A 15,669-nucleotide genomic window follows, 5' to 3' on the forward strand; every position below is an offset into this window, starting at 1 on the left:
GCTAGGGAGTTGTGTGTGTGTGTGTGTGTGTGTGTGTGTGTGTGTGTCTGCACACGTGCACACATGCACGTGTGCTCACGAGCCAGTCTGTGGGTTTGTCTTTGAGACTATCCCCCTGGGGTGGTTGTGTGAGTCGGCGTGACTCCACAGGGTGTGTAAACACATGTCTGCAGTGTAACTGCGTGATAACATCGGACACAATTCCCCATGTGTGCATGCGTGACCCTGTCCAGGCAGCACCAGGGGTGTATGCACATTCTGTGGGTATCTGTGTGCTCCTGTGCCTTCACGGGGCAGGGGTGATTTGCACCCCTGCGTGCCTCCATCCAACAGCCTGTGTGAATGTATGCACCAGCCTGCATGACTCACTCTGGGTGATGCTGGTGTGTGCACAGAGGTGAACACCACCTTCCATCCTTCCCATCCTCCTTGCCATCAGCGCCCCCTCAGGTGTATCTGACACCAAGAAGCTAGAGCCTCCTGCTCTTCCTGCATGCCTCCGCCCAAAGAGTCTTCCTGCAGCCTGACTCAGGATGCACCCTGATCCAGCTCTTCCTGCTTCCCACCTGACAGCCGTCTCTGAATTCCTTGACATAGGGGCTGGTCTCCAGGCTCAGCTCATCCTCATTGGCCCCCCGGAGCTTCAGGGGACTGCCTTGGGCCATCCCAGAGCAGGGGTAGGAGACATCCTGATGGGCTGAGACACTGAGCAGCCGCAGGAAGGTTAGCTGCACCACACCAACTGGGGAGCCTTCTGAGTCTACGTAAGAGAACTGGCAGGAGAGAGGCTGGTGGTGAGGGGCAGATGGAGCAGGGCTGGCAGAACATCTACAGAAGCGGGGTTCCCGTGGCTGGGGTCATGGGCAGGGAACGGGTGGGCAGAAAGAGCTGAGGGAGAAATGAGGGACCAGAGCAGGAGGCTGGGACTGACTGAGGGTAAACAGAAGGCAAGCTTTGTCTAGGGTTGTCGAGGGAAAAGGCAGCGGGCTGGTGGTAATAAGGGAAGAGCCAAGGAAAGAAGGGGCGCAGGCTCTGTAGGGCCAGGGCGCCTGTCACAGAAACCTACAAGCCCCTGGGACTGCAAGTGGGGCAGGGGAGGGAAGGGGGGCAGCCCTCACTTGCGTGACATCATCTCTGGGTGTCACACATGTTTCCCCTCCGGCTGTAAAGTTGCAGAAAACCCGGAAGGCATCCCGAGCACAGCCCTGGTTGGGGTCCACCCAGTACTCTCCTGTTGGGTGAGGGAGAGGAAAGGGTCAGGGTCCCCACAGGCGGGACCCAAGACACTCCTTGCCCCCCTTCCCACTCCCACCCCGCTGCTCCAAACCCCCACCCTCCCCACCATGCCCTCAGTCTCCAGGTCCCACTGTCCCCTGGAATCCCACAATGCTGCCCACCCTACTTCATGCCCCATCACCACATTACACCCCTGCCCGTCTCTGGCACCCTTCCCCACAGCAGCACGCCCAGGCCCCCGATGGAGGGGGCAGGAGCACTGACACCTCACGTCAGTACAATATGTGGTGGTAGATTCACACGCGTGCCCGTCTGTGTAAATGCAAGCACGTGTGTACACATGTGTATGTTTGTCACTTCCTGCAGGCAGCAGGCTGATCGTGAGCCGGTCAGCACCGGGAGGACCAGATCAGTTGTCAAATATTGAAAAACTCCCCACCTGGCTGGTGAAGAGCTGCCGTTCCAGGCCCCTCGACCCCCACCCCCACCCCACGCCTTCCCCCAAGAAGTCCCTGCATCCACTCTGCTTTTCATCCTGTTGTGACGTCTCCTGAGGCTGGCACTGACCATCGGGCAGCTCCGGATGGCAGAGCTTCAGGTCCTGGCAGGTACGAGCGGGGCTGTCCTGGGTCCCTGTCGGCCGCCTCATCTGCTCAATCTCCTCCCGCAAGGAGTCGAGGGAGCCAAAGATCTCCTCCAGCCCCCCAGCACTGCCCGGAGCCCCCCCCAGTCGGCATGGCCTCATCCTCCTGCATCAGGCGGCTTCCATCCACGGAGCGCCGAGTCTTCTTGGGCATCTGGATGGGCAGGGGCTGGATCACCTCACCGGGGGGGGCCCTGGGTGGAAGGAAGAATGGAAAAGGTGAGAGACAAATGGATAGGAAGTGGAAGCCAAGAAACCAAGAAAGAGAGGCAGGGGCGGAGCAGACAGAGGCGGGCCCTGACTTGCAACTCACCGGGTGTCCTGGAGGACCCTGGACGCCCTTCTCTCCCTTGGGTCCAGCTGGGCCCTGCCGAAGGAGTAAATGAGCTCATGGAGGAATCAAGGGCTCATGCATGCAGTCAAGGCCAAAGAAGGTTCAAGTCAGTCTCTGGGCTGGGAATGAGCAGCTCTGCTGGAGGGAGCATGTTTGCCCTGGAGAGGAAATGTCAAGTCTGGCCGGGGGAAGGGGGCAGAGCTCCGAGCTGGCTGGGGGTCACTCACTGTGGCTCCTTTGGCTCCTTTGGGGCCAGCAGGTCCCTGGGAAATGAGGAAGAAGAAAGAGATGGTCACCATGGGGGAGGGGTAGGACAAGGAGGAATGGAGAGGCAAAGTCATGAGTCCACAGGACCCTGGCTTTACTATAGGAGGGGCAGGCCTGAGGGAACACGGGGACATTCCAGAGGCCCTGGAAGGACGGGGGAGGAGACACTGTGTAAGGACATATGGAGGACACTGGGGCCTGTTCTGCTTGGCTGGTGGTTGCCATGGATGCCACTGGGGGATTATGGAGGGAGAGCAGTAGGGTTTAGGGGATTTAGTGAGGAACAGATGGGGTACTCACGGGGAGGCCGGGAGGCCCTCCAGGACCAATAGGGCCAGATGCTCCGGGAATACCCTAGGAAGGAAAAGGGCATGGTTCAACTGGGTCCCCCTCCACACCCCTCCTGACCCCCCACCCCCCAGCTGAGTCTCCACCTCCACCCTCCCCACCCCCACCACAAATCCCCACACTCATCCTCCCAGACCTTCCAGGACCATGTCCTCACCGTCTCTCCCTTCTGTCCAGCAGAGCCCTGAGGGCCAGGAAGTCCCCGATCACCCTTCTCTCCCTGCTCCCCAGGGGGCCCAATCAGCCCGATGAGACCTGGGTGACCCTGGAGAAAGGACAGGTAGTCGGTCAGGGGGAGGCAGAAAGGAGACACACGGATGCAGAAGGAGGAGCCCACAGGGGTCAGAGCCCAAATGACAGGAGAGACTCGGGCAGGGGGCCAAGGATAGAGCAGGGCCTATGAATAGCCCTCGCTGAGCAAGGACCCCAGAGACTCGGTGTCGGAGCCCTGAAGCACAGCGGTAGACACTTGGGGCCCCCATAGTCCTCCGGGCTGAGGGTAAGGGGAGATACCCAGCCGCAGGTCTGTCACTCACCTTCTCGCCCTTGGCTCCAACATCACCTCGCAGGCCAGGAAGTCCCGGGGGTCCCTGTGGGGAGATAGAAATCACTCTGTCCATGGAAAGGTGGGACCAAGCTCTCCCCAGAGCCATGTCCCACCTCCTCCAGGGCTTCAGATGGATGCCCACTGCCCAAGAGCACCACCAGCCTCGCCCCACCCACCCCACCCAATCCAGAGTCACTCACCAGAGGACCTGGAGGTCCCGCCTGGCCTGTGGCCCCAGGACGGCCTTGCTGACCCTGCAGATTCAAGGGGACCACAGAGATCAGGAGAACTGTCCCCACACGGGCACCCTTCCTAAGGCCCCTGACCCCTCCTACCCTCAGCCAAGCTGCTCCACTCCATGACTCACCACTGAGCCTGGGAGTCCCCTTAGACCATCAGGACCAGGTTTCCCTGCTGGGCCTACTGGACCCACAGGGCCTGTCTTCCCTGGGGCACCCACAGCACCGGGATCCCCCTGAAACATATACAAGGAATGAGTCTTAAAGGGCAGAGGAAAGGGGTAAGGGTGGAGGTAGGGGGTCCAATGTGGAAAGGATGAGGCAGAGACAAGGGGCCAAACCCCAGGAGACCCAAAGCAGGAACAGGAATAAGTATAGGGAACGCCCCCTTGAGATAAGAGGCTCAATATGGGGTAGACATCTGGAGAGAGGAATCTGAGGAACCAGAGGTGCCAGAAGATGGGGGGAATATTCCAGCATCCAGAATGGCCTCTACCTCACCTTGGCTCCCTTCTCTCCTTGCCGCCCCTCAGGACCAGGGGTGCCGGCAGGACCCTGCAGGTAGAGACAGGAAGGAAAAGTCAGTGAGTCACCAGGCTCAGCTGCTTACCTGTCCTCCGGGGGCCATGAGCCTGTGCGTGTGTGTGCGCTTGCCTGCGCGTGCGCGCGCACACACACACGTGCATGCACCAACAGAGTTGCAGAAGCTGATTCCCAGACGAGCTGGTACAGCTGTACCGGTTGTTAAAATACCGAGGAGTTCTGTGTATTCAGGGAAGAGCCACCTGCCCGCATACTGTCTACCATCCACACACCTTCTACCCCAGCAAATAAAGGGTTAATCCGTGGCCCAGCAGGGACCCTCCAGGAAAGCTAGCCCTTCCTCCAGCGTCCATTCTGACCAATTGATGGGTACCACCCTCCACACCCCGGCAAGAACATGCATAGCAAAGCCCAGGAACAGACATGCTCCCTTATACACGGCACACTTACAAATACAAATGTCCACACACATGCACCCCGCCCCCAGGCAGCTCCCTGCCCATCCCATCTCCGCTGCCCCCATCTCCTATCCACCCAGCCAAGGACTGCCCCTCAAGGTCCCGGATGTCCACCTCACTTACCCGCTTTCCAAGTGGTCCAGGAGGTCCATTCTCCCCAGTGGGACCAGGGGATCCCTAGGGAGGGACAGGGGTGGGTGAGTGTTTAGCCTCCAGCCAATGGAGTGGGGCTTAAAAAGGGGGTAATGGGCCTGAAGGCTTGGGCTCTGTAGTGGAGGGATGGGTCACTGGTCACTCACAGGCTGTCCTGGCTCTCCATCCTCTCCTCGGTCACCCTTCACACCATCCTGGCCCTGCAGGGATGCAGCAAGGTCAGGGTTGCCCCAACCTAGCTGGCGTCACCCCCAAAACTGCCAATCTTCCCATCCCTCTGCCTGCCCTGCCCTACCCCCAGCTTCCCACACTCAAGCCAGTCAGCCGCACAAAGGCCCATGCAGGAGCCCATCCGCTATCTCCCTTCCCCTCCCATAAGCAGACTCACCCGAGGGCCACCTTCTCCAGGAGGGCCAGGATCACCAGGAAAACCAACGGGACCCTAATGCAGAGAAAAGGGCTGAAGTCACCACCCCCTAACCCTACCCAGAGCCAGCACAGACGCTCAGAGCACATGCCACACCCTCCCTCCCCAGCCGGTGCCCAACTGCACAACCGGGGGAGATGGTCCCTGGCGCTCTCTTTTCCCCACCTCATGTGCTGCATGCTTTCTGATGCTTTCAGGGAATTAATTAGAAGGCATCTCTCACTTTCTTTCCCTGGACTTCACACCTTGCCATGGATATCATACATCCCTGCCAGGAGAGCTCATTCCAGAGCCTTCCACCCAAGTATCCCCCCATTCCTGGGTTCCCCCTACTCCAAGACCCTCCCACTCACAGACACCCCTATTCCCAGGTCTCTCATTCACAAAGCCCTCCTCCCAGCCCCTCCCCTAAACTCACAGGGTTCCCTTTGGGGCCGTCATCACCGGTGGGGCCTTTAGGCCCTGGTGGTCCTGCCTCTCCTGGTTGCCCCGACTCTCCTTTCTCTCCACGCTCCCCGCGTGGGCCCTGAAGGATGAGTAAGAGGGTATGGATGGTCCCAAAGGGGTCTCGAAGATCAAGGATGCAGCCCCTGCTTCCAAGACACCTGCAGCCTCCCCTCCACCCCCTCAGTGAAAGCAGGATGCTCACGGAAAGTCAAGCCCAGAAGGAGTCCTCGGGTCCCTCCTTCCCTCCGAAGAAAGAGCGTGGGGCTCACTCAGACCCAGGGGTCCAGCCTCACAGAGTGTTAGGAGCACAGGCTCCTGGGCTGTAGAGGAGCTCCAGCTCCAGAAGGTCACAGTAACAGGGGCTGGGGTTGAGGAGGGTGTTGGGGATTAGGGAGCAAGGCCTCAGAGATCTCACTCACCTTGACACCGGGCTCACCCTGGACCCCTGGAGAGCCTGACTCTCCCGGCTCCCCCTGCAAGGAAATTGGGTTCAAAAACCTCCTTTCACCCCCAAATCTCAATATTCCCCATATTTCATTCTCTTTTGCCCCAACCCCAACCAAAGCTGGCAGAAGTCCAACCCTCATACCCCACCCCAAGACAAACCCCTTCATTTACTCCCTTCCCAGTTACCTTCTCTCCAGGGGGACCTAGGTTCCCAACACCTCCCGGGGGACCTTGTGGACCCTGGAAGAGGAGCAGAAGTAGGAGTCATTGCTTAAGGGAGGGGGTAGACCCTGAATGAGCACCCCAAGGTCACAGCGGTGAGATAGCGGGAGGCCTTCCAGGGCCGGCAACTTCTCATGGCAGCTGAGATGAGACTAGAGTTTATGGTCTGGGAAAAGGGAGGCAAGACTGGCCACAGTGATCTGAGAGGACTCACATCAGCTCCATTGGGTCCAGCTGGGCCTCGAGGTCCTGGGGGGCCGGGTGGTCCCTGAGGAAAACAGAGCAGAGATGGGGAAGGGAAGAGAAAGGAAGAGCATTAGGCACACAGGAATGCCAGAGGGTTGGGTGGGGTTGATATCCTAGGGTGGGGGTGGGGGTTTCAGGGGAGGGGGGCAGCCCCCCCCAGGAAGCAGCATGCAGGGAGCAGGGATGCTGGGAGTGCTGGATGGAGGGGGGGAGGGGGAGAGAGGAGCAGGTGGGGTTGGGGCCAGGGGGTCAGTGGGGTCACTCTCACCATAGGGCCCACATCTCCTGTTTCTCCCTTCTCACCCGAGGGGCCTGGCAAACCCTGTGTGGGGGTACACAGCACAGACCAGGATGACCGACCCACCAGAGAACAGCTCCAGGTACACTTAGCCTCCAGTGCCCCTCCCTCCGATCCCACATGTCCCCCAGTCCTCAGCAGCAGGGGCTGGTCAGACCCCACTTCTCAGCCCCTGCCTCTACTCCCCCCAACTCACCTGTAGGCCAATGGGTCCCGGGGGCCCATTGAATCCTCTCGTTCCTTCATCACCTTTGGCTCCAAAGTGTCCCTGGGGTCCCCGAGCTCCGGGCTCCCCATCTGCTCCCTGAGGTGGAGGGAGGGCAGGGACAAGGACACAGAGATGGTCATGGGTCAGGAGTTCTCTATTCACAAACTCCACACCAAGCTGGGCACCAGGTCCAGAGCCCTCACTCCCATGCTCAACTCCAAGGGTGAAGGGGAACTGAGGGCAGACTAGAAGTTGCCAGCGCCCCTGGTGGGGCAGGGAGGGGAGCAGACGGGGCATCAGTCACTCACCGCGGCTCCAGGCTGCCCCACAGGACCAAGGGGTCCAGGGGGTCCAGGAGGGCCCTGGGGGGAAAAGGAGAGTCAGAGACACCAAGACAGGGAGAGACCAGGTGGAAACAAGGCTAAAGGCCAGAGATCAGAAGTCAAAAGTCACAGTCACTTACATGTTCACCCTTGTTCCCTTTAGTGCCCTTCTGTCCAGGGTCTCCCACCTCACCCTATGGGGACAAGGCAGATGAGATATTAGAGAAAAGACCCAGGTGGGGCAAGGAGGGTAAGACAGGGATGGGGATGGGAGGCATGTGCAGATCAGCAATCTTATCTGGAAAGATTGGGCCCAGGGTCTGTAGGTTCCCACACCTTGTCTCCATCCTCTCCTGCCACACCAGGGGGTCCAGCAGGACCGGGAAGCCCCACAGGACCCTGCACCCCATCTCGACCAGTTGGACCAATGGGGCCCTTCTCACCCTGGAAGAAAAGAAGAAAGGAGTCTTGAGCCGGAGACGACCCTCCCCCTCCAACACCCTCACAAGGAACTCTCTGTAGCCCAGCAGCTCACAACTCACAGACCCCTCCCCAGTGTCTCTCCCCAGGGACCCCACACTCACCGGGACACCTTTCTCTCCTGCAGCTCCAGGGGGACCCTGTGGGCCTGGGCGCCCTGGGGGGCCAATGGGTCCCCCCGATCCTGCTGCACCTCGCTCCCCAGGGGAGCCCTGAGACAGGAAATGGAGTCAGATCCCCACAGCCCACCCACACCAGAGAAGCCCTGAACATGGTTCCCAGGAGAATAGCCCCAAATTGAATACACAACGGCGGATCCTAGACTCCCTCTGCCCAGTCCCACAGCCCTGCCTAGATCCGGATGCCCCTCTTCATCCCTCCTCACCCACTCTTTCCTGGCTCCTCCCTCCCGCCCCTCAGGTCCCCCAGACTCACTGCAGGGCCAGGGGGACCCGCCGGACCTTCATTTCCCTTCAAGCCGGATCCACCCTGTGAACCAGAGATGGGGAGTCACAGATGTGAGTCGGGAAGGCAGGGAAGGATGAGGGGAGGGGAGGCAGACTTGGAGAAGTGAGTATGGGGGTGACACTGAGCGACTCCAGGATGCCAGGTGACTTGTTGGGGGACTGAGCTCTCACTCACAGCAGTGCCAGGGAGGCCTCTCTCTCCTGGGAAACCCCTCAGACCAGCAGGTCCATCCTTCCCTGGAGCCCCTGGGGGACCAGGGTCACCCTAAGATGAAATGAAAGGCCATGAGCCACAACCATGCTCATGAGATCTCTGGCTTTTCTCAAATCCCCAACTATATGTTCCCTTTAGCACCCCAACCCTGGTCTCCCAAGTTCCCCTCTGCCTGACCCCTTACTGACCTTTGTTCCTTCTTTTCCAGCTGTTCCAGTCAGTCCCTGCTCTCCTGGGGGGCCTGGGGGGGCCCGGGTGACCCCTCTCCCCCATGGGCCCAGTTTCTCCTGCTGCTCCCTAAGAAAGAGACAGAAAGACTCCAAGCTGACCCTCTGCCCCGCTCCCCGCCCAAAGAGGCCACACTGCCATCCTAAAATGACCCCTCTGGATGCCCTTTATCCCCACCCCAAAGCTAGTGGGGAATTCCTGGGGCTCTCTTAGGCCACTGTGCTGGAGTGTAGTTCCCCAGTCTGGGGTAACTGCACCACCCCGCGTCCCCACTGGGGAACTGCCCCTTTGGGACACGAGATGAGAACTGGCCCAGTCGGGATCCTGCTCCAAAGGGGTTGGGGCGTATGATCGGGAAAAGGGAGCAGAGGATCAGACAAACTAACTTCAGGGTCTGGGGTCCACTCTCCTCAAGGGGGCAGCCATACCTGAGGTCCCACCACCCCTGGAGGACCAGGGGGGCCAGTCTTCCCTTGGAAACCCTGAGAAAGGAAGAGGAGAGAGCAGTCAAGGCATGTCAAGCACAGACACTGTGGGACAGACCCCAGATTCCTGGAGGAAGGGCAGAGTCACCACGGAGTCCTTGGCCATGGGTCTGAGCAGCACCAGGACAATCCCTTTGCCAGAAGAATCTCCATGGTGGGCCTACCAGATAGTCCTGGAAGGTCTGGGGGAGCCAGGGGCATTACTTACCACTTCCCCTCTCTGGCCTGGGTGTCCCGGCAGCCCGTCCTTCCCAGGGGGACCCTAGAAAGGGTTCAGGCATCAGGTGAATGCTGAGCTGGGAAGGAGGATGGCGAAGAATTCACAGAACCCAAGTGGGTCAGAGGTCAACTTACTGGAGGTCCTTTGGGGCCAGGAAATCCATTGGGGCCTTGAGGTCCAGGGAGACCCTAAAGACAGAGCCAGGTTGAATGAGAAGAATGGGCAGGGGGTGCATATTCCCCAGCCCCCTACCCAGGGAGAGAGGGCGAGGGTTCCACTCAGGCTCCCTGGGGAGCACTGGAGAACAAGAGACTCAAGCCATACTCACCCTTTCTCCAGGAGGACCATGGGGGCCATCACCACCTGATGTTCCCTGTCAGGGGGAAGAGAGTCAGAGGGGAAGAGGCACTGCCTTCTAGCTCTGCTGGAGGTCAGAGGAGTCAACCGGGAGCCAGGCTAAGGGGCAGATGGTGGATGGAGTCCTGCCAAGACCACTAACCTTAGCGCCAGACTTCCCCGTGGCACCTCGGGGTCCCCGCTGACCCCGTGGACCCTAGAGAGCGGGGAGGGGAGCTGTCAGAAAAACCCAAATGCACCTCTTGGGATCTTGAGCCACATGTCTGCCCCCCGCACTCACCGTGGGGCCCCGCTCTCCCCGAGGCCCTGACTTCCCCGACAGGCCCTGGTGGGAAGGAAGCAGAAAGAACACATCACCAGAGGTGCGATCCCACCCATAGGGCAGCCCTGCCCTCTGCACCCCTTCCGTTCCCCCAGCTTACCCGGGCTCCCTTCTCTCCACTGGCACCAGGAAAACCAGGAAATCCCAGGGACCCCTGGTGAGGATGGAGAAGGAGAAAATTGAGATGTCATGAAAACAGAGGCCCTAGAAGAGCCAGTGGGGGTCAGGAGAGGTGATGGAGGCAGCAGGGTGGGAGGCCTGGGCTCTTCCAAGAACTATGTGGCCTTGGACACACCACCCACACCCCCCGCGGCTGCCTGGCCCTCTGTTTCCTCATCTGTAGAATGGGGTTGAGCTAAGTTCACTCTAGGGTCCCCCACCACTGTCAGTCTATGCTTCCTAGAATCAGGGGTCAGAGAAGGGAAGAAGAGAAGGGGCACAAATGGGGCATAGTATCACCTTGGGACCCTGGCGTCCAGGGTAGCCAGGCAGACCAGGAACACCCAGCTTGCCCTGTGGAGAGACAGGGAGCAGTTGGGAAGGAATCAGACACCACACCATCCCTGGAGACCCCAAGCCCCAGAGACAGGAGCCAGCCCCCACCCAGCGAGCCTCCCCAGCAAACCTCCAGGCCCCAGCCCCTCCTCTCCTGCTCCACAGGCTGCCTGGCTTTTGTCCTCCATCCTTCCTGAGAGTGGATTTTCCCCAGCTCTGGGACTGGGATCCTGCCTCCTCTGCGCCTTTAAACCCACGGCTCCATGGAGTTCCATGATCTACCCCTGCCTACCCCCCAACCTCAGCTCCCCTTCCCCAGCACACACTCCCTGCACCACTGAGACCAGTCCCCTTGCAGGTTCACACACCACACTCAGGATGGCCTCTGCCCCCCGACCTGTGTCTGCACCACCCCAACCCTCCTGACATGCACCCCCTTCCTCCTGGTGCTTCAGGGCCCACCATGCTCAGCCAGCGGTGAAGCAGATGTTAGGAGCTGGCAGGCCTTCCTAGGCTCAAATGCAGGCCATGCCCATGACCGGCTGTGGTACGAACAAGCATCTTTACTTGTTGCAATGAACGTTCTCTGCAGCCCGGGGCTTAGGACAAGCAGGCGCAGGGCTGGCCCTCAGTGAGGGCATGGAGATTAGCTCTGTAGGTCACCTCCTCTGACTGCTTGACTCTCCCTTCTTGTAATTCCCACTGCTCTAAGTCTGGACACATTTTCCTTCTGCCTTGTACCTACATTCCTTATGCCAGCCTAATGCCTTGTCCCTACCTCTATGCCACGTAAATTCTCCCGACAGGGACTTTTCCTTGACTTCTTATGTATCCCCACCTCACCCCCAACTGTCAGTGACCAGGGGGTGCCTTCTACAGAGAGGAGCATAATTAACGTATCATGGTCTTCAAATGACTCATTGACTCCAGCTGTGGGCACCCCCAAGCCCACCCTGATCCCAGTGTTCAGGCCCTTATCCCCTCCACGTCCCCTGTCACCTTTTCGCCCATGAGCCCGGGGGGGCCAGGGTCTCCAGTGGGTCCAGTGCGTCCCTTCGGCCCCTCGGGACCATCTTCTCCCCTAGAACCAGGAACTCCAACCTCTCCCTGGGTAAGACAGTCGAAGAGGTGAGTGTCAGGAACTGGTGGTGTGGGCTGGGCCCCAAAAGGAGAGGTGGGCCCCGGTGAGGCTGAGTAGGGTCCCAGAAACTACTGCAGGACAGGGAGCCCCACAGGGACAGGGAGAACACTGCGACTATCAGGCTGGTGGGATGCAGACTGTGCAGGTTGCCATCCTGCCAGGTTCGGGCTCCAAGGGAGAAAAGCACTGGAGATGGGGAGTCTGGGGTTTCAGGAAACAGGCTGGTGATTGGGGGCTCCAACATGGAAGAACATCAGGACTTCGGGTTGGGGAGGCCATTGTGTGGGTTTCTACTCACCCTGTCACCTTTCACGCCCATGTCCCCTTTGAACCCGGGAAAACCGTCCTCGCCCTGAGAAAGATGGGGGTGAGAGGTCACCAGAGATAATAGGGGGTCAGGAGGTAAAATGGGGCATTTCAGAAAACATGGCAGAAGGGTGGATTTCGGAGCTGGAGATCAGCACAGCGCAGGCTGGAGGGAAGGAAGCGGGGCAACTGCTGGGCAGAAGGGGTGGTGTGGGGCAGGATGGAGGTGCTGGGAGGCTGGGGGCGCCTCTCTCACCTTTTCACCCTTATGACCCTTCAGACCACGAATTCCATCCACACCCTGGAATTAGTAGGCAGACAGAGACAGATCAGGGACGGAGGTTGGAGTGGAAGGATCGAGCTCCTGAGACCCCAGCTGGCTCCCCTGACCACAGTCCTTTATCTCCCACCCTGGCTGTCCATTACCTTGACACCTCGAGGTCCTGGGTATCCTAGGGGACCCTGAGGTCCAGATGGGCCCTGGAAGAAGAAAGAAAGGTATCTAAAAAGGGGTTTTGATGTGTGACTGTGGAGGCTCAGGGCATGGAACAAACAGTACAGACAACAATGGAGTCTGGATAGGGATACAGGGCATGGAGCTGAGAATATTTCAGAGCCACATGAATGGTAAGACAGGGAAAACCCAAGGACTTTGGGGCCCCAGAGTCTGGGTGGAAACTCCCTCTGGGTGAAAGCAGGTATGGAAGATCTCACCTGGTTTCCTTTGGTTCCAGGAGGACCTTCCTTTCCAGGGTGACCCTGGGGGTAGGGGGAAGAAGAATGTGACCACTGGCCACTGTCACCTTCCCTGCACCCCTCCCTTCCCCTCTTTAACTCCACTTCCCCTTGTGACCCTAATGAAGCCAACTGACCAGGGGCAGGCACCACCAGTGACCTCCCAGTGTGAGGAACACACCATGTGGATAGTTACCAAACGCACTTGGAGGTCATTCACTGGGATGGAAGGTCAACTGGAATTTGGATTAAGAGGTGCGGACCCACTCACCGGAGGCCCGTCAGAGCCAGGCATGCCAGGGAGCCCTGGTTTCCCTCGAGGACCCTGCAGGGGGAGGAGGTAGAGGGTCACGAGAGGGATCAGATCAGACGGTGGCTGAAGTCCTAGCCACACAGTGAAGGCTCTCCCTACAACCAACCTCTCCAGCCCATCCCCTGTCACCCAATCACTTAGTCACTTACCTTCTCTCCATGAGGCCCAATGGCACCCTGGGGCCCGGGGAGACCCTACTCAGAGAGAGAGAGAGAGAGAAGTCACAGGGCCCCACAGGGGTGGGCTGCTCTCTCCTGTAGCCAGCATCCCCATTCGGAGTATGGGCACTGGAGTTTGAGACCCTTAATTTCCATCCAGGGTCTGACCTTGTTAAAGGTGGGGAGGGGCTGGAGAGGACAACTCACCTGGGTTCCAGGAGTGCCCTGTTGTCCAGGAGGTCCTGGCTCTCCCTGGGGTCCCTAGAAACAAGCAACCAGGCAGAGGTCAAAAGAAGATGCTGACGGGACAAACTGAGAGTGGAGAGCTGAGTCCTAGCTGGGACAGCAGAGCACAAGAACCAGAAGCAGGCAGGACGTCAAACTGGTCACCAAGAAAACAGGACCTTGGCTAAGGTTCTCCATGCCCATTACTCACCAAGCTCCCTTTGGGACCATGGGGACCATCCATGCCTCGGACTCCCTGAAACATGAGAGGGGCTTGAGCAGGCTGGAAGGCAGGGCCTGGGCCTTGGAAGGACCTGTGGTTTCTGGGAGGCCCGGCCATTCCAGAGGGTGGGACGGGGCAGCCTCATGTTGGTCAGACCTCCAAACCTAAGCAAACATAGCCGGCCCAGATCCACAGGGCGTGGGTCTATGGGTCTGTGGGTTTGCGGGTTTTTGTTTTGTTTTTCTTGAAGATTATTTTTTTAAGCTATGCTCAGAGCCTTTGGTGGACTGTACCACAGGACCCTGCAAGGGCACCTGGGATTAAAGGCTGGAGCAGAGCGAGGTGGGGCCAGGGAGGGGGAACCGGAGGTGTGGGGAGAGAGGCAGCTAAGAAGGGTGGAGAGTTGGAAGGGTCAGGGGGTGACGTCAGGGTCAGAAGTCAAGGACAGTCACATACCGGGGGCCCAGGAATACCAGGTGGGCCTTTAGGGCCAAGGAGACCTCGAGGTCCCTGCAATCAGGTGAGGGGAAGAAATGACATGCATGGGCAAGAAATAATGTGTGCCTTTTGTATCCATATCCCTCCCCTGGCATCCCCAGAGCTCCACCACTGGCCCCCTAGTCACTCACCGACTCTCCAGGCAGTCCCCGAGGCCCAATCTCCCCATCATCTCCCTGGAGGAGAAGGACATGATGAAACAGCCTCACCCTCCATACCTCTCCCATACTGACCCCCTGCCCTGGCCACAATACTTACCCGCTCTCCATCCTCACCAGGGGGTCCAGGAAGGCCCTGGGCACCAGTATCACCCTGGAAAATGGGGACCAGGTAAGAGGGGCCTCAGAGCCCCCAGCACAGACACTGACCCTCTTCAATTAACCAACCAGTTTCATCCATTGAGCTCCTGCTGGGACCCTCAGCCTCCTTCCCTTGCCTTGCGCTCCCTACCCCTCCCCCCCCCCCACAGAAGGCCTACACCCTCATCACAATGCACTACCCCCAATATACTCACCCGGTGTCCCTTCTCCCCAGGGAGCCCTGGGAGTCCATCAAAACCTCGGTCACCCTAGGGGAAGAGGGGCAGCCCAGGTGAGGTCCTAGCTCTTTTCCCTCCTCATCCCTCCCTCCTGTGTCCTGAGTGGGGAGGTGCCACTTCATGGGGAAACTTTGGGAACTTGGTCATCCCCAGAAAACAAATGAGCTTAGACGGGGCTGGAAGTCACAGGCATCAGAGAGGGACCCAGGCCTGTCACCTTCACTCCAGGTTCTCCAGGCATCCCTCGGGCTCCATCAGCACCTGCTCGGCCCTGGGGTGCAAAGGAAGTGTCAGAGCAAACAGAGGCATAGTCCCCTACACTCTGAGTCCTGTCTCCCACCCACACCCACCACACCCCCACTCACCCTTCGCCCAGCCTTGCCAGGAGGGCCTGTGAGACCTTGAGGTCCTCTGGGGCCCTGGTGAGAGAGAGTCAGGGCAGGGTTAAAGAGCACAGACAGAAAGGGAGGCACTGGATGGGGGATCAGATGGCTTGTCACCTGAGGTCCTAGGTCTCCTGATTCTCCTTTCAGGCCAGGGCTCCCAGGTTGTCCCTGGGACAGAGAAGAGAGAGCGGCTATGTTGAAGGACATACCCAACAATGACTTCAAAGCACTCCCCAAAAGTAGCAAAATAACTTTTTTTTTAAAAGATTTTATTTATTTATTTGAGAGAGGGAGTGAGAGAGCATGAAAGGGGAGAAGGTCAGAGGGAGAAGCAGACTCCCCAAGGAGCTGGGAGCCTGATGCGGGACTCGATCCCAGGACTCCGGGATCATGACGTGAGCCAAACTGAGCCACCAACTGAGCCACCCAGGTGCCCCGCAAAATAACTTTTAACTTGGTCCCTTTCCAGAATTATCCATACCCACACACACA

At 59.0% G+C, this 15,669-nt stretch overlaps 1 protein-coding gene across 1 annotated transcript; it reads right to left on the bottom strand.

The window, feature by feature from the left end:
• Window positions 1–1,963: 1,963 nt before the first annotated feature.
• Window positions 1,964–12,396, bottom strand: LOC116863091 (collagen alpha-2(XI) chain-like). The gene is made up of 36 exons (XM_032850593.1): window positions 12,358–12,396; window positions 12,094–12,147; window positions 11,654–11,761; window positions 10,619–10,672; window positions 10,260–10,313; window positions 10,118–10,162; window positions 9,980–10,033; window positions 9,809–9,853; window positions 9,615–9,668; window positions 9,469–9,522; window positions 9,204–9,257; window positions 8,736–8,844; window positions 8,509–8,598; window positions 8,302–8,355; window positions 7,971–8,078; window positions 7,723–7,830; window positions 7,527–7,580; window positions 7,372–7,425; window positions 7,052–7,159; window positions 6,826–6,879; window positions 6,526–6,579; window positions 6,276–6,329; window positions 6,062–6,115; window positions 5,614–5,721; window positions 5,157–5,210; window positions 4,915–4,968; window positions 4,739–4,792; window positions 4,116–4,169; window positions 3,743–3,850; window positions 3,576–3,629; window positions 3,365–3,418; window positions 2,986–3,093; window positions 2,781–2,834; window positions 2,441–2,476; window positions 2,193–2,246; window positions 1,964–2,073 (listed from the first exon to the last, which is right to left on the bottom strand). Exons 3-36 carry the CDS (start codon window positions 11,725–11,727, stop codon window positions 2,059–2,061), a joined length of 2,196 nt encoding a protein of 731 aa, XP_032706484.1. The 5' UTR covers window positions 11,728–11,761; window positions 12,094–12,147; window positions 12,358–12,396; the 3' UTR covers window positions 1,964–2,058.
• Between the last annotated feature and the right edge of the window lie 3,273 nt (window positions 12,397–15,669).

The sequence above is a fragment of the Lontra canadensis genome, unplaced genomic scaffold (assembly GCF_010015895.1).
Source record: "Lontra canadensis isolate GAN:19392208 unplaced genomic scaffold, GSC_riverotter_1.0 scaffold519, whole genome shotgun sequence".
In the NCBI taxonomy this organism is placed as follows: Eukaryota; Metazoa; Chordata; class Mammalia; order Carnivora; family Mustelidae; genus Lontra; species Lontra canadensis.

What these genes read in the sequence shown, in the direction of transcription:
- LOC116863091 (XM_032850593.1), bottom strand. Translation starts at nt 11,727, where the DNA reads ATGGTCCCGAGGGGCCGAAGGGACGCACTGGACCCACTGGAGACCCTG. An exon ending in CTGGACCCAATGGAGCTGAT is followed by an intron (nt 6,330 to 6,525) that starts GTGAGTCCTCTC and finishes CTCCTCTTCCAG; the next exon opens with GGTCCACAAGGTCCCCCGGG. An exon ending in TAGGTCCCCCTGGAGAGAAG is followed by an intron (nt 6,116 to 6,275) that starts GTAACTGGGAAG and finishes ATTTCCTTGCAG; the next exon opens with GGGGAGCCGGGAGAGTCAGG.